Here is a 20,715-nt window from a genome sequence, read left to right as displayed (position 1 = left end):
AGCAAAATCACCACCACCTTACTTTCCTGAGTTTACTCTTGTGAATTGGTAGACATAAAACTGGCTTCCAAGCACATCACAGAAGGATTTTCTAGGTTTTTCTTTTTTCTTTTTTTTTTTTTTTTTTGGTGAGGAAGATTGGCCCTGTGCTAACATCTGTGCCAATCTTCCCCTATTTTGTATGTGGGATGCTGCCACAGCATGGCTTGATGAGCAGTGTATAGGTACATGCCCTGGATCCAAACCTGCAAACCTGGACCACCAAAGTGGAGTGCAGGAACTTAACCACTACGCAACCAGGCCAGCTCCACAGAAGGATTTTTTTTTAAAGGATGAAGCCCTGAAATAGTTCTACAAAATTATACTTTAATTTCTTCATCCAAACGGCCATGACTTCCTGTATAAACATATATTTAGATTCTTTATAGAAGACGTATGGTTTAAATCAAAAACTATATGACATCAATACCTATACCAGTTCACTTGAGTCTCCATTTTTGGCTTAAATTTTAAAATTTCAAGGACATTTTAAAAACTTATATTTGGATTTAGAAATGCCTATTTTTCTCAAGATGATCAAATTCAAAAGTCATAAAACTGAGAATTCTACTCCACATATCAATCTACAACTTAGCTTTTAGCCGACCATAAAGTTTCCCCAGCCATTAATGGCAAGTTTGCTCCCTGTGCACATCTGTTGTGCAGGAGTTGGAGAAAGTGACGGCCGCCTTCACAGGATAAAGGATACTCAAGTGTTAATTCATAGTAAAACCGAATATACTAGTATCAGATTTAATTTTTAGTTTCAGAATTAATATTATTTTTCCCTTAATAACACCAGCAATACAAAACACCTATTATCTTCTGGCTAAGAAAACGCGTTATCTGCTTTGCATTTGGATCAAAAATTGACCTATTTACACAGCAAAAGAACTTTATCTCAAAAGAGCTCTGTTTCCAGTTACTATATCACTGAATTTTGCAGCAATTCCAGTCTCCAACAGAAAGTTAAACAAATAAGAAACTATTCACGCCAATGAAATACCATATGTGTAAAGCCCTGAAATTTAAATTTATACTTGATAGAAAACATTGACACAATATTTGATAATATGGAAAGGCACTGGCCTAAAACATAGGTCTCAAATATGAAGAAATAACCAAACTACTCCTCTGATGCTCTCCATTTTTTATTGTATTAACAATATTAATAATATTAATAACCATAATAGTATGTGCTTATTATTAAACAAGCACAAATAAACAACTAATAAAAAAATACCTTAGGTTTACACAGTGCCTTCCTTCTGAGGTGCTCCAAACGTTTCACAATTCCACTCAAGGAAGCAGAAGAATTATGCAAGCAGGCACCAGCAGAACCTTCTGCAGCGTCTCTGAGGTTTATCAGTAAGGCTGTGACCGCTACCTGGGTCTCGGAGCAAAAGCTCAGCTTGACAGTGGGGTCAAAGCTGGGGCAAAGGAAGTAAGGGGAGGGATGAAAGGACTAGTGGCAGGTGGGCCCGTCCATAAATCACAGAGGACCACAGAGGACTACAGAGGTGACATCACTCCTGCAAGAGCCAGAAGTAGACCAACTTTGAGCCAGAAACAAATGAATATTTAATACTCTTCTATTTATTACCCAGGAAGTTTTAATATTCCTCTCTTCTATTTATTGCAAAGGAAAATTAGCTCTAGGCAAGCAGTTAATTAGAGCTGAAAGTATCACCTTCTACAGTGAAGATAAAATAGATGGATAAGTTAGGTGGCATTCCAGGGACTCTTGCTTTTTATATGTAAAATGTTAAAACTAGGTGTTGCTCCCTTCCTCTAGATTTAAATTGGTAAACTCACCTATTCTAACTAACTATGGGCACAGGGATATTTCCAAATACCAAATAGGGAGAGAGTACGACTCTTTTTTTTTTTTTAAGACTCATGTATCTACTTTCAGGAAATAAATGAATTAAAGTGTATTTTTAATAAATTTAACAAATTTAACTTTGCTGAAAAAATAAGATTACAAGGAATTGGAACATTCTAGAAAAATCCAGACGTACAAGGGGGCATTAACAAAACCAAGAACAGAATGTGGCTCCCCTAGAGACATTGCTGCTTGCATTGGTGCTGTTTTCACATTGACTTGTCCTCTCATGATGTACTGGTAAATCCACTTGGGTCACAAATTCATTGTCAGATTCTGCCTATTTTGTATATTTAAGACAAAGTTCCTAAAGTGTATCCATGGCCAAAGGTAAATTATTCACAGGTAATTTAAAATAGAAATCAATATATAAAATCGGGCTTATATTTGCTTTCATGGAGAGTTGTTTGTTCACTCACTCAATAAATAATTATAAGGAGACGAGAGGTAGAGGAAAGAGGGAACTTGATCACCATCCTCATGAAGTACCTATTTAGCTCTGTGGTTCTTTGCTCTAACCACACGATAGAATAAGCGGGGTGAGCTTTTAAATATACCTTTTCCCAGGCCTCCACTTAGTCAGAAATCCAGGGACATAAGGCTAGGGAATGAACATTTAAAAAATCTCTCCAGATTTTCTAATACGCAGCCAGGTTAAGAACCATGATTTAGCCACGCAGGATGATGGGAGAAGCCAAGGCAACTACTACAATTTGATTTTTCTAATGATACACAGGGACACTGATCTGGGATCCACACAAAATTGTTCTGAAAACATTTGACCTTGGCACTTTTACTTCCTAGTATAAAAGGCCTCCCTTACAAGTAACATCCCAATTGTAAAATTTTTACATTCAGATTAAACGCCTCAGGTAAACCAAATGAAAAATAATCTGTGAGAGATTCTAGTATGCAACATGTATTCAGAGGGGAACAATGCATTTCAAGTTCGGATGCAAAATGTCTCTCTTCTAATCATCAGGAGTGGTTATAAGCTTACCCTAAATAATCTGAATTTGTACCCAAGAGTTTCCAATAACCTTGAATGAATTTAATAATCCAAGGCTCATCTTGGGACCACTTATTCTGCTAGATCTGTGATTAGAAGACAATAATAGTTTTCTCTATTTTATGTTGTATTCATGAAGGAAGGAACTGAAATTTAACTTGCAGGCTCTATTTGAATTCTACCACTACATAGGAAATTCTTGAATAACAATGAAAAAATCATTTTATCCTACAAAAGTGTGCAATACCTGGTAAGCGGATGTTTCAAGGTTACCCCGAAAAGACGCTTGCTTTACTAACTTGTAAGGCTGCCAGATAAAATAGAGGATACCCAGTTAAATTTGAATTTCAGATGAACAACAGATGATCTTTATTTTCTTTTCTTTTCTTTTTTTTTTTTTGCTGAGGAAGATTCACCCTGAGGTAACATCTGTTGCCAATCTTCCTCTTGTTTTGCTTGAGGAAGATTAGCCCTGAGATCACATCCATGCCAATCTTCCTCTATTTTGTATGTGGGTTGCTGCCACAGCATGGCTGATGAGTGGTGTAGATCTGTGCCCGTGGTCTGAACCCACGAACCTGGGCTGCCAAAGTGGAGCTCGCCAAACTTAACCACTACACCACAGGGCAGGCCCCCAAATGATCTTTTAATATTAAGTATGTCCCAAATGATGCGTAGGACATAATTACACTAAAAGAAAATTACTCTGTTTATCTGAATTTCAAATTTAACTGAGCATCCTACATCCTTTTTTGCTAAATCTGTCAACTTTATTAGCTTGCTAAAGATTTCCTTAAAAATTAAGATCCATCTTTGTAACTTCCAAACTATTTAGCACAGAACCCAGCACACACTAGGTACTCAGGCCATGTTTCATGAAACACTGGGTCAGGTTTGGAATTTGATGCAGTGATGTGTTCAAATTCATAGTCCCTGAGCCATCACTTCTAAGGGGGGGGTCCATCCAAAGTCCTCTCCATACACCCTGAGAATCTCTTTCCTTCCAGTTCCTAAACCCTGTGGGGTTGTTTGGGAGGCAGGCAACCAACTAAGTTTTGGGGCCAATCATACAAAATGACTTTTTTCCCCCACAAAACTTTTCAGACTTTGGAATTACAGAGGAAAGATTACGGACCTGTGTTGACAAATGCTGACTGTTGAGAACTCATTCTCTGCCTGCCTCTAAAGAGGTACATCCTTATATTTCCTAGGAATTCTTTTCCATTGGCTTTGACATTTTAATTACACAATTGATGGAGGTTTAGTGTAGAAAAAACTGGAAAATCAGAACACTAAGGATTTATGTAATCAAACAACCCCCAGAAAAAATAACCCTAATCTGGAATCCCGTTGATTTAATCCCCAAATCCCACGATGTATTTCCTCTTCCTCTAACCAGGGAGTTGACTTTGAAATGTAAGAAAGAGGCTCGGGAAGGGCTGGGCCCTGCTGACCGCCAGCTGTGACTTGGCCAATGCTGGGCACTCAAGAGGCATTAACACTTTCCTGAGGAATTCAGGGCCAGGCTCTCTGTCCTCCGGGCTCCAAGGATGAGCAGGAAGTAACAGGTACTCTGGCAGCATAATAATGCAGAATAAAATTTAACCGTTTAATATACAATGATATACACTTATTGTTGAAAAATTAGTCCAATAATTAAAGATTTTACTCAGGAACATGGTGCATGGCATAGAGCAATTTAAGATCCAGGCCACACCTTTAAGTATGTTTAGTTATAAAAGTGCACAGGTCAGGATGGCTACAAAATACCACAATTTATCTGTGTGAAGACAGATCCTTAAACAAAAGGATGGTTTGAGCTTTAGGATTACCATCTAGGTAAGGGAAAGACGCTTCAATAAGACCACAGAAGCAGAGCCTTTCCTGAACCATTTTCCTTCATTTCGGTACAACTGACTATTTTTTTTTTTTTTTACGTTAAAGAGCAGAAATGAGATGCAGATAATCCAAAAATTTAGAACATTTAAAAACTATTTTTAGTTTTGATTTTAATATAGCCAAAAATAGACAAAGACAGAAAGAAAACCTACATAAACAAATGCATACGTCCATACCTTCTCGGCAGTTGCCCCAAACTGGGCTTTGCCTTGAGGTGGCAGAGTGCGAGGGAGGGAAGCCAGTCCCACAAGTAGCCTTTGCTTAAACTGAGCCTCACGGTTCTGGTGGCTTCCCCGTCTCAGTCACCAAGCCCATTAAAATGAAACAGTTCACTAGAGCAGAGGTCAACTGTCCTCTCTCCTTTCACTCACCCCAAGAAAACGTGATAGGCTCTTTGCTTACTGCTTCATCAAATAAACACCCCCCCGGGTTCATGTTCATGTCAGACACTCATATTTGCTCAGGGTGTATCCACGTTCGTAGAGACTCTATCTGTGATGCGGCTACTGTCTGAGACCATAACAGGCAGGTGACATTTAGCTCAGGGTCTCATGGAAACAGGCTTACTGATGCTCTTGACAGTGGTACCCATAGGGCAGTGAAAGGTCAGCCCAGGGAGCCACTGCAAAAATGTTCAATAAATATATAATTGAACATATTGTCTATATTTTATGTTGTACATATAATTATGCATATAGTTTATATTTTATATGGTAACATAACAAATAGCAGTCATCTAAAATACATATTACTTTTTATATGTAAAATATATATATAAATTTATATATAACTATATATAAATATATATGTTTATATATAGCTATATATAAAATATATATTAATTTATAATACATGAAGTAGAACGATAGTTCCAAAATCCTAATAATACTGAAGACTGGTTTTGAGAGCCAAGGGGACAACGTCAACAATTTCACGGCAGACTTTGAGCTCTGAGGTGTTGGTGAACCTTCTTCCTATGGCGCCAGGCCCCGTCTCCAAAAACCAGGGCAAGGCCCACAGGATGTGCTATCGACATCTGAATCAGAGCTTGACCAACAGGGATATCTTTTCAGGTTTTGGTTTTCTCATTCCATGGTTTATATCTGACAGCAGCAACAGGTGTATGGAAAAGGAAACGAGATCCAAGAGGGCAAAGGCCGCTTCCTCCTTCTGTCTTACGCTCCAGCTGGCCTGGCAGTGGGATGACAAGCCCACTGGCATGTGCACTTGGCCAGACCACCCCAGACCATCCCAGCTGTCCTGAACCTTGGTCCCCGGAGCTCTCGAGCAGGTGTTTGGCTCAATGTTTCTGTTAAGGCTCAGCTTGAACTCACCGTGAGCAGGAGATCCAAAGGACAACATTCCCAAAAATTCTGGCACCTACTAGGAGCTGGATAAATGTGGATAACAGTGCTTTCCCCTATTTCACAGGCTAGAGAGGGAAATAAACATCTAACGAGACCAAAACAAATGTAAATTATAAAATGCGATTCGTAAAAGGGCTAAAAGAACAACAGGGAGAACCAAATCTGAACTGGAAAGTTCTGGAAGGCTTCTCTTTGAAAAACTAACACTAAACTTCAGCCCTGAAATACAGAACCCCCAGGGCATGGAATATGAGGCAGGGACCTCCAGGGAGCACCCAGGATCTGCAAGGGACCTTGGCCAGAGGAGGGGAGGACGGATCTTTAAACAAATAGGAGGAAGGTCAGTGCGACAGGCGTGTGAGGAAGGGGGAGAGTGGTGACAGGAAGGCTCACGCCAGGCAAGGAATTTAGATTTATATAAAATATAGTGGAACGCAAATCAGGGTGATATGATCTAATTTATATTTTTTAAAAAATCACTCTGGCTGCTAGGAAGAATGTGGACCGAAAGGAAGCAAATGAAAATGGGGCTAAAGAAGAGATGCTGATGATTTAGAAGAGAATCTGTTAGGGGAGATACAGGGAAGTTGAAGTAATTGAGAAATATTTTCGCAATCAGATGGATGTGGGAGTGACAGAGAAAGAGGCATCAAGATCTCCTGTTTGGATACACAGGGGGATAGAGGTGCCATTTCCTGGACTGGGAAGCTGCAGGAAGAACAGGACTGGAGGCGGGGAGGTGTGTGGAAGACAAGGGGAAGGATGAGCTCAAGAATTCAGTTACGGAGCGTTCCGTTGAAAATATCTGGGCAGAGATGTCAGGTAGGCTACAGGATGTGAGTCAGAAGTTCAGACAAGGGCTGTAGGCTAAAGGCATACATTCAACAGTGCCCAGCATGTAGAGGTTATTGGAAACCATGGCTATAGAAGAATGTGAGGACACAAGAGAAGAGGGTTCTCTTCTCAAGAAGAGTTGACGAATGTTAACTGAATTATTGTAGTGATCATTTCACAACGTGTACAAATGTCAAATCGTTATGCTGTACATCTGAAACTAACATATGTTATATGTCAACTATACCTCAATTTAAAAAAAGAGTGAATGATTCAAGATACATATCTTAAGTCAGACCAATGAGAGCAAGCAGAATTTTTCTGTGCACTTCTGGGAAAGTTTGAGTATGCCAAAAAAAAAAAGAGAATTCAGATCAGAGACAAGCAGTCCAACGACTGATTGGATAGAAGCAGAGGAATAAGCAAGCAAAGGACATTCTGATGGAGAAGTCAGAGAGAGAAGTAAGACGAAGAGAAGGAAAGCCGGAACAGTGTGGTACATGAGGCAAAGGGGCCAGCGAGAGGGGAATGCCAAGAAAAAGAGTTGTTCCCTGTCTTGAATGCTGCTCAGGGGTCTGATCACAAGAGGACTGAAAAGCAGCCATGGGGTTAGGTGGCACTCAGGTCTTCAGGAATCTTAACAGGAGCGAATCTGAGGGGCAGTGGGGGCCTATACCATCTGGAATGGCAAGAACAGTTAACTGGGAACTGAAGAAGAGGACACAGAGTGCACTAAGAACACTGTTCGAAAAGTTTGGCTGGGATGAAGAGAAGCAAGATAAGGCGGTAGCTAGAAGGAAGTTTATTTTTAAATAATAACATTTTTCAAGAATAATAATGTTGGCATGCTGACAGTAAGGGTCCAGTAGAGGGAGAAGTTGGGGGGATTGAGGTACAGAAGGACTGAAGACCTCGAGACGGTGGGATGGGATGACAGCCAGAGCACATCCAGAGGGACGGGTCTTTGAGGGGAAGAGAGAACCTTCCTTAGTTGTCAAGAGATGGGATGCTTCTAATTTCTCACTGAAGTAGGTGGTGAGATCATCTCAGAGTCAGTGGGAGAAAAGGGGACCAGAGGTTTGAATAGAGTGAAGGTATGAAAGAGCCACATCATAAAATGGTAGAAGAGGTTTATTTGAGAAACATCATAGTGTCGCCAAGCAGTACCGAGTCTCTATTTGAGTTTGGTTGTCAAGAATATGTAGTAACGTCTTTCTATTTCCCTCATCCTCCTCAGGAATCCCTCACCCAAAGCCAGTTTCTGCCATTTTTCACGCCATGTGATGACAGACAATAATCCCATGTTCCAAGACCAACTAATTCCCTAACAGCTGCAGGAGCTCGTCCTATATTTCAACCCCCACCATACCCTCTCTTATGCAGAGCCTCTGTCAAGCCACAAAAACAATTATAAAAGGATGGAGGAGGCCTCCTTGCTTGCTTCTGCCCATGTTCCTGGAGTTCCACCTCTATTTTAGGTCTGGAGAATAGAACACAGTTTTCCCTGGGAAGTGAGATTCAGCATTGACTCGACTTGCTTCACTTTTGTGTGGAATCTGATGCTAACGGGCAGATGACACATAGGCCATGTCATATGTGGGCTACACGCAGATAAACAATTCTATGGATGAGAAAGGCAGAAAGGCTCACAGGGAACATGACATTCCATTCCCATGTCGCACAAGTCTTCCAGTAGGACATAAATAGTAAAATACTAATAAGTACCAAAACAAAGCTTCTACAAAAGCTTCTTGCAGTATCAGTACAGAATCTTGGAAAAGCGTAATGTTCCTGTGCTGCAGAACTAGACAATCAATCCTTTGATGTGGTTTTGAGCGTTTAAGAAGAATATACCTACTACCCAAATGGATTCTTTACTATTTCACAGTCTGGAGCTAGAAGGAACATACATAAAATTTAATATGGAAAAGCTGTGCAGTTTAATCTTGATAAGCAGGCAACGAAGAAATTGATGTGTAGCTTTTAATCTGACTTCCATTTCTGACAATATCTTTTTGAGCTCATTCTCTGGCACCGAGATCAAATGCCCTTATTTATAGGTCTCAAACAAAGAAGAGCCTAAAAAGGAAGCCACATTCAGCAGAAATCCTTTCCACATATTGCCATGAGAACATACTCACACTAAAATTGTTTTCTTTTTCTCAGATTAGTGGAGAGCAAGGAAGAATGTGTTAAAGCTTGTTTGCTTTTCCTTTCCCAAACTGGAATTTTATTTTTTATTTTAGGCTTCATTCAGTTGCAACTAACTCCGAATGTGAGATGAGAGTAAGTAAATATTTCCCAGAGAAAGTAAACAAATAAACAGACAAACAAAAAACCCAACTACTGCCCTGAATTCTAAGAACCACAAGTAATTTTTCATACTTTCCCTAGTAATATCAGCTAACATTCAGGTGTGGTCTGAACTGAATAAGTCAGACCTTTTCCAAGATAAGTGTCAACTGTGTGTCATGGACAGTTTGCAGCTGGCAGTGTGAGAGGATCCCCTGAAAACTTCAGTGCATTTTCAGAGAGCAGTGCGCTTGCACTGAAGACAATGGCAAGGCAAGAGAGATGAGATGAATGGTTCTCATTCATCTTTTTAATAAACAGAAAAATGAAAAGAAATGAGGCAACCATATTTGAATATGCTTAAGCCATCCCTACAAGGCACCAGTGTAAAGAAATTCAGTATACTAAAATAACTCTTTAAGAAACCCAGTGGAATCAGAAGAGCAGAAAGGCCGATGGAAAAAGGCAATTCACTCATGTCCAGTAGCATAAGCTACCATGAATATCAGCTTGAAAATTTTATAGGCTCTACTCTCTCAGCATCAGCTGCTCAGTACCTGATAATCCTTAGTTTGTGACAATGTACCTCATCTTAAGACGTTTCTCTAGTGCGTCTGTCTCCAGAAACATGACACAAAAATCCAAACCCATGGTAATCCATACATTTAAGTTGAATCAAACAGGACCACCATTTTGCCCATAAAAATGGCATGCAAACATAATTTTCTTTTACCTTGGTCTTTTCACCAACAATGTTCTTTTCCAGTTCTGCTATCTTCCGGTTTAGATGATCCAAAATCTCCTTCTCTTTCATAAGTTCAGTTGTTTCCGATTTCTGTTCTCCATCCAAAAGAGCACATTCCATATCCAACTGAGGACACAAAACAAAGCTCAGAGTTGCTTCATCTTTGGGGAGATTCTCAGCTACCCACTTTATAGGTGCATTTTCAATAGCTACAAATTTCAAAAAGTAACTACCGTATCAGCCAGATTGTGGAGTCTACAGAACGCTCCAGAAAGTCCATGTGAGACTCAGGATTCCTATATAAGAAAGCAGAGAACCCAGGACATATTTCCTAAGAAAACTAGTTATCATTTAATTTTTCTATAATAATCCCTTTTCAGCTTACTTCTTAAGGACAGTTGCCTATTGGCTTAGATTCAGGCTCAAGCATGAGCCATCTTGGGCGCAGCCACGTCTTTGTTTGTCGCTGGACCACAGGAAGTGAAAATTACACTCAGCCAGCAGGCAAGCCCTGCATTCCTCACAAGACCATCAGGAGGGGCTTCCAGGGACTGTGTGTAAGAGACAGGTGGGCAGTCCCCTTCCACTTACCAAGCTATCTGCACCTGTGTCTGTGAGCACAGACACACAGACCCTTTCTAGGCAGAATTAGTTGCTCCTCTCACTCCGTGGAGGTAATATAAAAAATGCCCCTTTTTTCAATTATGTTATAGAATACGTCTGTCTCTTCCCTGGTTTGCAAACCTGTAGAAAGTAGGTCTGTGCTTGATTTATATGTAAATCCCTCATAGTGCCAAGGTGATACCTAACTCGTAGTCAACATGCTCAGAAAATGATTGTTGGATTTGAACTTGAACACCTAAATACATGGTACTTCAGCTGACAGATCTTGTAGCAGGTCAGAAAGTATACACTAGTCAAGACAAAGTCAGTTATACATAAAGTACATTAAACATTGCATACACTTATCTCATCTAATTTAAAAAAAAAGAGAACCAGAAGGAAGAAAGAAATGTAAAAAAAGGCATTTTTACCCTACACCTGTACCCACTGAACAAATGTTTGCTCACATAGACTTGTACGCATTCCACCTCCAAGGCTTGTGCCCTAATGGGCATCAATATTTCCAAGTTAAAGGAAAGAAAGAAGAAAGGGAGAGGGTAACAAGTGGATTTGTGGTGTCTACCTCTCTGGAGGATTCGTCCATCTGGTCATTTATATCTTTGATTTTTTGTTCAAGTTCCTCAAGGTTGTTCAGAATTGCTATCCGGGTCTCTTCCATTGCAGCCAACTCCTGAATCTTCTGTTCTTCACTTATGCCCTCTGGGGTCTGTGATTAATCAACACAGAAAAGGGCTGTTCACACTTCAATTCCAGAATTTCTCAATTAATAAACCAGTCGTAAGTGTAGGGTTTCACAGTCTCTGTGTCTACTTGGATTCTAACAGCATCCTTGTGATTGTTTCTTTGGATTGTTTCTCTGTCTTTTCCCCATAGATCCTCAGCAGGCAGGTTCTTAAGGTTAGCTCATACAAACTAACTTAAACGTACAAATTCATATCCTTTCAAAGCTGAAATAACTTAGAGGTTACATAGATGAGGAAGCTGTTGTCCACAGACTGTAGTGACTTCTCTAAGGCAATAAAGAAAGTCTGGCACAGCACAGACTAGAATGTAGATTTTCGACATCTTCCTCAGGGATCTCTTGGGGTCACTGCACCTTCATTACAAGCTCCTTATTCTCTCCCATCCCCAAGCGAGTACATCTCCTACAACAGCCTCTTGAATCTCTAGCCATACTATTGGGTCTCACTGCTAGTTATCTTGGATATCACCTGGTGGAGACCAGTCTTTCTGCATGTCAAAGGATGCTGGTATTGGCATATTATTCATTTTATCTTTATCTCTCTTTGAAAAAGAAGTAACTTCTTTGCATCAGTAAGTCAATAATTATACAATTTCACAACTATAAATTGAAAATAGCAGTGCAGTTACGTAAATTATTGAAGATTACTCACTAATCACTGAAAAGAATATCTAAATTAACCAAAGAAACCATTAAAAGTTTTGTGTACCTCACTAAGCTCATTTAATTTATTTAACAATCCTAAAATTTACTGTAAGAAGATAGGCATCATGTATTCTTTATTCTTTAGTCATATTCTCTATTCTTTACCTCACTTTGCTGCTGCTTAAGGAGATTAAATGATTGAGAAGTTATTTTGTATCTCGTGTTGATTAGAACAAAGGTGTGCAGGCCTTCCAGGCTTTGACATTTAGCTTTTTAATTGTCACCTTAAATCCAGTGTCTTATCGACTAATAAAACAACGGCCGACCTTTTCATCGCAGACAATGAATCTCACTGTGCTAATACCTAGGTGCCTGTTTTAGGGCACGAGGAATGCCTGTCCCAGTGAACGGCATTCCAAAATCACTGACGAGTAATCCCAGCAGGAAGGCCTCAACAAGGCCAGTATCCTGTTGGTCAACATTTCTTCTTAGGTTTCAACTTCCAACACGGTTTAAAAATATCTCTCCCACTGGTGGAAGCAAAGCATTAAGAGAAGATAAAAACTGGACAATCTGCAAAACTACAAAGATAGGCATTAATGGTGATTATAAGTATCTGTAAAACTCAAAGTTTCTAGAAAACCTAGCCAAACAGGTGTATTTAATAATTGAAACCTCGAGAGGCTGTTTCTAGCAATAAATGCTATCTAGGAAATGACTGTTTTTACCATTGAGTTATTTACAAAAAGCAAAATCTTCAAAAGGCACTCTAAAATCCTAGTTTGTGACAGAATAGGGTAAGGATATTGTAACTTCATTTATATCCAAATAAAGAAAACCAATAGAGAGCCCAGGGTGTGGTAGCCACTAACAGCTTTAGTTTTATGGTGACAGAAAGTTGCAATTTTAATCTACCTGGGATTTTTTTATAGTAATGGATAGGATTCCACTGAGAGTGACATGTTTTCATAAGCCCACAACACATGTATGTGCATCCCCAAACATGTCACCTTTGAGGTAACTTGATCCACACAGAGGAGGAGAGAGAATAGGGACACAACACTGTATCTGCCCTTTTGTTTGCAAGTCTTTTCTTAGAAACCTCTTGCAACCAGAGGACGGTGCAGACACGAGGGCTACCCAGTGCAGACAGAACGATTACTTGAAAAGAGAAGTGTGAAAAAGTTCTCATCATAAGGAAAAATAACCTTTTTTTGGTAACTATATGAGGTAATGGATGTTAACTAAATTTATTGTGGTAATCATTTCACAGTATATGTCAATCAAGTCATTATGCCTCACACAAACTTAAATAGTACTGCATGTCAATTATATCTCAATAAAACTGCAAGGAAAAAAAAAGAGAAGAGTGAGCTACTCTCAGTTTTCATCTCAAGGGGCAGTAGACAGGTTCATAAAAGCCAATTAAAATTAGCATATTTCCAAGGTCACCTGCCTTTTTCAGTGTTAGGTAAAGCAAGTTCCAGAATGGTAAATCTCAGGTTTCCTAAATATCATTAAAACCTTTGTTTCCTTAAATCAGCTTAGAAGGTTTTTCATATTCCTCTCTTCTCCATTAATCCTTAGATCGATTAATTATAAACACTGTACTCTGTTAAGTAAATAATTCAGTGAGCAGAGTACCCAAAGAGAAAGGACATCTAAAACAAATGGTCAGGACTTTTTTTTTGGTGAGGAAGAGTCACTCTGAGCTAACATCTGTTGCCAATCTTCCTCTTTTTTGGCTTGAGGAAGATTAGCCCTGAGCTAACATCTGTGCCAATCTTCCTCTATTTTGTATGCGGGTCACCACCACGGCGTGGCTTGATGAGTGGTGTAGGTCTACGCCCAGGGTGCAAACCTGCAAACCTGGGCTGCTGAAGTGCAGCACGCTGGAATTAACCACTACACAATGGGGGGCTGGCCCCGGGACCTTTTTTTTTTAAAAAAGGATTCTTTTATCTCCTGTCTCAGATAACAGTTATTTGTCTTCAAAAAGTGATGAATAAAAAACTGGTTCCCTGGAACCCATCTCCCCCTCACTTGCCCTCATCTAGGTGCTATGTGGTACCCAGAGGTGCACTGATGTTTCCTCTCTCTAAAGGAGGCACCGTCTTATACCTCCTGCCACAAGGTAAGCTGCTCCAAGCTTCAGAGGCCTCCTGTTCTACAAATGCATATGTGAGCAATGAAAACATCTGTTATGATCTGCTCCTTTACACAGCAACAGCTTTCTTGTCACAGCCCTCCTCGGGAGGAAACCTGTCTCCCAAAAGTTAGTCTTTAGAGAGGCACGCAGCTCACCATTTTCACAAAAATCTGCAGAGCTCCATGAAGGAAGGAATGTGAAAGAATTTAAGATGTAAAGGCAGCAAAAGACTTCTAAGGAAGCCCAGTGGCTGATGCCAACAGCTCAAATTTTCAAATGATGGGTTATCCACTTTCCCGGAACATCAACAACTTTTGATTTTTCCCCCCAGATCCTAGTTTGTAACAGTCGCAACTTTCTGGCAATAGAGACAGATGTCCTATTCAGAATTATTCTTCACGGAGAATTAGTAAGGTAAATGTGGTCATCAGAAGAAAGAAGAGATAGAACAGTCCGGAGTCCTGATGTTTATGATGGGACAACTCAAAAGGTAGGTAAGAGAGCTGGCCCCGTGGTTGAGTGGTTAAGTTCACACGCTCCACTTCGGTGGCCAGGGTTTTGCAGGTTCGGATCCTGGGTGTGGACATGGCACTGCTCATCAGGCCATGCTGAGGCTGCATCCCACATGCCACAACTAGAAGGACCCACAACTAAAATATGCAAATTGTACCGGGGGGCTTTGGGGAGAAAAAGGAAAAATAAAATCTTTAAAAAAAAAGGTAGGTAAGGACTTCTGACTAGGAACACTCAGTGAAAAAGTCTTGTTGCAGCCAAACAACTGAAAATAAAAACAAACACACAAACTCCTCTGAATAATACTCCACACGATAAATTACTTCCAGAATTTAGCACCATGATAACATCTTTCTCTTAGAGAATCTGTACATGTCCTTCTCTTGCAACAAAAATTTAACTAATGTATCTTTTTCATCTTTTGGTTCCTTGTCCAAGAATCTCTGAGTTGAACTTAATGGTCAGAGTCATTTAAATAAATTAATTAATTAATCCTATTTGTCCTTAAATAAATAAATTCTTGTGACTATGGTACCTGCTTTTCCCTCCTATTTACTATTTTTGGTGTTCTAATTGTATCCTAATAAAATTTATATCTTTTATTGTAAGCTTTCTTAAATTTGAAGTTAAATTTTAAATCCTGAAATCGTTAAAATTAAATCCTTTCTAGAAAACAGGTAGGGGAATAATTTTTTTTTTTACTTTCATAGGAAAAAAGAACTGAACCTGTGTAAAAAAAAAACACCAAAACATTTTCCTCAATTTCCATTTAAGAAATCCTCAACTTTGGAAGACACTTTTAAATCAGCAAAGGACCAGAAGACTAAGTAATATTTATGACTACATACAAATCAAACTCTTATACGTGCAAAAAGTATCATAAATAAAGTCAAAGGGAAGACTGCTCACAATAAAAGACTAATTTCCTTGCCACAAAGAGCTGCTACCACCCAGTAAAAACAAGATAAAACACTTTTTAAAAAATGGGTGAAAAACATGAATAAGTGGGTCAAAATAGAAATTAACATCTAAAAATATGAAAAGATGCCCAACTTTATGCATAATTAAAGACAAGTAAATTAAAATACCTATTAACTTAGCAAATTGAAAAGTTTTCATAACATACAGCCTTGGCAAGTGTATGGAGAATGAGGTGCGCCCAGAAACTGTTAGTGAAAGTGTCACCTGGAAATATACAGTCTTTTGAGACTATAATTTGGAAATACTGGTTAAAATGAATAATATACAAACTCTTTGACCTAGCAATTCCACTTTCAGTAAGTGATCCTACAGATACATTTGCACAATTGTGCAAATATGTATATTCTAGAATATTTGCTACATATAGATTTTATCAGTAAAAAACTGGGAACAATTTAAATTGTATTTCCAAATAATAAGATACTAGTCAGCCATTAAAAAGACATTTATTGAAGGAAAAAGAACTGCAGAGCACAAGGTGTGTGTTTATGTGTGTCTATACCTATAATATACCCAGTATATGCACAGAAATATTAGGAAGGCACGTAGACACTTTAACTGTGTTTCTCTCTCAGGTGTACAACTGGAAGGGGCAGGGAGAAAAGAAACATTTCTTTCTTTCTACTTTCTGTACTGCTACAATTTTTACAGGGCAAATTTGTTACTTTGTAGTAAACACTCCAATTTACTGCACGCTGTTTAGCTAATCACCTCTTAAATTGAAGCTTCACAGAAAACATTTTGGAAAACAAGCATGATAACCCCTCTAATCTCTAGGCCAATGCAGACACAGAGTCCTAAGCCCTGGGTCCACGTCGGCTTTACCTTTGGTATGATGCTTAGGTAAGCGGACTCGCTGGATGCCTTCAGAAAGGCAGAGGAGGCTGGTGGCGGAGTCCTGGTGAGGTCCCTGAGCAGGTCCTCGTTCCTGACGCTCCTGGGGGAAAGGAAGCTGGCAGTGCTCTGACCGAGGCTCCCGAAGACTGCCAAGTCCACATCGTGGACAGAGCCTTTCCGGTGGCACCTGTATCTGGTGTCAGGGCTCACCAGGGCTTCTTCAAACACAGACTCCTCATCCGAGAGCTGCAGCCTCTCCAGCTCCTTATTGATCTTCTGCACATCTGCCACGGTGGTGCCAGTGGATGAGCCACTGTCGGGCTTGGCGTACTCAGCACAGAGACTGAGGATCGTCTCCAGACGCTGTCTCTCCTGGAACAGGGAGGAGGGGCAGGTCGGTGAGTTTGCAGGAACAGAGACTCCAAATGCAAAGACTAAGAGGCTGGGACCACTGGTGACTTCATCCCACACATAAACCCACAGACACTCGGCTGATGACTTTCCATCATCTTTGATGGATGGATTTAAAGATCCAGATGAAACCCGGGTTAACAATGCCTGATTTTCCTCCCAAACTCCGTTCTGGCTGCCCCCTTTTTTTTTTTTTAAAGATTGGCACCTGAGCTAACAACTGTTGTCAATCTTCTCTCTTTTTGTTTTTTTCCTGCTTTATCTCCCCAAATCCCCCTGGTACATAGTTGTATATCTTAGTTGTGGGTCTTTCTAGTTGTGGCATGTGGGACCCCGCCTCAACGTGGCCTGACGAGCAGTGCCATGTCCGCGCCCAGGATCCCAACCGGGGAAACCCTGGGCCACCGCAGGGGAGCACACGAACTTAACCACTCGGCCACGGGGTCGGCCCCTGGTTGCCCCTTTCTTTATGTATCCCAGTGCTGACCTAGCACACAGCAGGGCTCAGTCAGCCATTTCTTGATTTATCAATTCTCCAAACACTTCAAAGGTTTTTTTTTTTAATCTCCATTTTTAAAATCTTCATCCCCCTTCCTTCCCTCTACCCATCTACCTTCAACAATGTCTAGCTTTTCCATCAATATAGACTTAATATTTGTGCTTAAAATTAATTCTCTTTCTATACAAATATTATTCTACCGTTAGACGCACAAAAGGAAAAGTGCTACTTAAAGGATATTTTAATTTAGAAGACATAACTAGATCTTTAATTTTTTTCTTGAAATGCTTTAAAATTTTCAAAACTTTTTATGTCTCATCACCAGGTGAAGGTCTTTTCTACCAATTTCTCACATGAGTAATTAAAATTATAAAAAAAGTAGGAACATTGCATGAAAAGGAAGAACACTTCACATCATGTCCAGATAAAAAGACATTAGTATATTTCAAATTCTGACATAATTAAATCTTTGATTCATTTAGTGGAAAATAAATCGATAATTCATTTGTTTAAGAAAATCAATATATAGGCCATTGATGTAGATAATGGTGCCGCTTACTGATGCTTCACCAAGCTTCCCATGCAAAACAGGTAGATATTTATCATTTTTGACTTTAAGTAAATTTATTACATATTTGTGAACAACAGGATATAATTTACAAAATACTTATCATAAGTCTAGACAGCACTGTTTTGGGTGGGAAACCTCAACGTCTTCACCTCCCACATTAATTCCAATGCGAAAGTGAAAAGAAAAATAATAAAATAACATAAAATATCTGTTGTGATTACATCTACCACACTGAAAAGAGAATTCAAAAGCCTTCCATAGAAAAATATTTTCCAAACCGGTTATCAGTAACAAAATCGAAAATTTTTAAGCAGCACTGGGCTGCCGTTTTCAATTTCTAATGGCAGCTAATTTGTAAACAGAAAATTCTGAAGGCAGTTAGCTCTTTATTAACTGAAGGAGTATCAAATAGAAACATTAAATAGCAACAGACCAACATAATTTCCTGGTTTCCCTTAAATTCATTAATTAAGATAGAAATCATTTAAATTGTATTTGACTTTTATCTGTCCTCTAGGTATCTGCCCCCCCAAAAAATTCAATAGCTTGATCAAAAGGACTGTTCAACTGGTTCCTACAGGCCCCACCTCCCTTTCACTGCCCGCGCCTCTGGACTCCAGCTGCAGCTCGGTCCTCATGGCTCTTCCCACGGCAGCCACTCATCCCAAGAGCTTCTGCACCCCTGTCCATCCAGGAGCCCTGCTGCTTATTTATCTCTGCAGCTGCCACCAGCTGCCAAGCCCGACCCACCTCAGCTTGACGGGAAGAGCATGGGGGGGGACAAAGCATTCACCGCCTTATCTTAAACTTCTCCAACAATCTAGAAAAATCTACATGGGAAAATGCATAAACAGCCTGCAAGGGCATATATGAAGAGGGGGACAGGAACAAGATGTTATATTTTACCTTTCTCTACAGTCTCTGCATTACAGGCTCATCTCCCCCCAAAACGTTCTCTTCCTGCCATTTAGATAAATTAAGTGGAAGCATCCAAACTCAGTCTTTACTAATTTTTACAGACCACAGTGTGTATGCATTAGCCTTGACATTAATTACATTTGGGATTATCTGAAAGTAGTCGATGTCCAATTCCGAGGGCTCCAATGAACGGTGCAGTCTTCAAAAGCATGACAGGGACTTCTGCCTAGCCTGCAATACATAGCAAAATCCCTCCCACATCTCCTTCCCAAAATAGTTCCTTTTGCTGCCAGCACTATTGCTTAATTCCAGAGGGAATAAATGATCCCAGCCTTAAGATGAATGCTATTTCAGACAGTGAAACGCAGTAGTCAAAGGCTTGTGCACAGGAAGTTTGGTCTACTGGTATGCGTTTCTCTCTATTCTTATCAACCCATTCACAGCCAATCTGTCCAGGCTTGAATCACACACATGCAGCACTGCTGCCCACGAGTCTAGAAGAAATCCATGCCACCCCGAGCCACGCTGGCCCCGTAAAAGCTGCACCAAAGAAAAATAAACTGATGATGAGAAGTGCGTCAGAAGAAAGTCTGCAAGGCATTTCAGAACACACAAGCAGCCTTTTAAGGAAAACCCTGAACAGAATTCACCCTCATAAAATAATTCTCCCGTGAGCCGTCTTCACTCTGGAGTCTTGTTCCTTCCCATTCATCTACCATATTCCCCATTCTGTGTGACCCAAAATCAGGGTGACTGCTGCACGCCAGGATACTTTTGCGAATCAAACAGGACACTATTAATAATTACGCTGGAACCTCACGCGCCAATTGGGATTGGCAAACTGCGATGTACAGCTCCATAACTAACCCTCGATTTCCTTTGATGATTCACCTGGCAATCTGCTGAGTTGCCAAGCTACCCTCTTTGAGATCTCCAATTCCTACCCACCTTTCCAAACCAGCATCCTACTGTGCATTCTCTTGAAAAGCCACCAGTACAGAGTCTAAGTACCTAAATGGTCCAAAACATTGCTGTTAGGGATTTAGAAAGTAGGTCACTTTGAATCAAATTATTTTAAATACATTTTTATTTGTTTCTCCCTCTCTATTTTCCCTTTCTTCCATCTCTATATACCACATATAGCAAAGAAAGTTTTGAAGGGGATGCAACATCTTAAAAAACATACCTGAAGAAAAAGGTATGCAATTCTTTCCCTCAGTGGTTAAAAAAAAAAGTTGTGGGCCGAGTGCATGTTTTTGCCCTCAGAGCTTTCTTCCTTTTTCAGAGGAATGTGTTTGGCATTGCCCCACTACAGTTTACAGCACTCGTCAGGGACCTCACTCGTCTCCTAAACCCACCCAGTCCCCTTGTAATCAAGAGCAGCCAGTCTAGGCCACAGGACGGTAAATAGGATACAGAAATAAATTATGCAGAACACCAGTAGCTGATACTTAAGCACCGGTGAAATTTTTGTTAAAATCCTTCCACTTATAATGAAATACATTGGATCATTTATTACATAAAACAAAGGGTCAACCTTTAACGGTTAGAGAGAATTTAGTTGAAAGGAGGGTTTTTTTTTTAAGATTTTATTTTTTTTTCGTCTCCCCAAAGGCCCCCGGTACATAGTTGTATTTATTTTTAGCTGTGGGTACTTCTAGTTGTGGCATGTGGGACATGCCTCAGCATGGCTGGATGAGCAGTGCTAGGTGTGTGCCCAGGATTCGAACCTGCGAAATCCTGGACCGCCGAAGC

The 20,715-nt window shown here is 40.0% G+C and overlaps 1 protein-coding gene across 20 annotated transcripts in view; it reads right to left on the bottom strand.

The window, feature by feature from the left end:
- Positions 1-20,715, bottom strand: part of PHLDB2 (pleckstrin homology like domain family B member 2) — a 223,587-nt gene that overhangs the window by 50,790 nt on the left and 152,082 nt on the right. For all 20 annotated transcript variants that reach the window (XM_046658183.1, XM_046658175.1, XM_046658179.1 and 17 more), the window contains 3 exons: positions 16,550-16,933; positions 11,257-11,400; positions 10,059-10,196 (listed from right to left, as the gene is read on the bottom strand). In XM_046658183.1, coding sequence (XP_046514139.1) covers positions 10,059-10,196; positions 11,257-11,400; positions 16,550-16,933 — 666 coding nt within the window. The remainder of the gene's footprint in view (positions 1-10,058; positions 10,197-11,256; positions 11,401-16,549; positions 16,934-20,715) is intronic.

The sequence above is a fragment of the Equus quagga genome, chromosome 4 (genome assembly GCF_021613505.1).
Source record: "Equus quagga isolate Etosha38 chromosome 4, UCLA_HA_Equagga_1.0, whole genome shotgun sequence".
In the NCBI taxonomy this organism is placed as follows: Eukaryota; Metazoa; Chordata; class Mammalia; order Perissodactyla; family Equidae; genus Equus; species Equus quagga.
The sequence above is the reverse complement of the archived record's forward strand: the minus strand, read 5'-3'. Positions and strand labels throughout refer to the sequence as shown.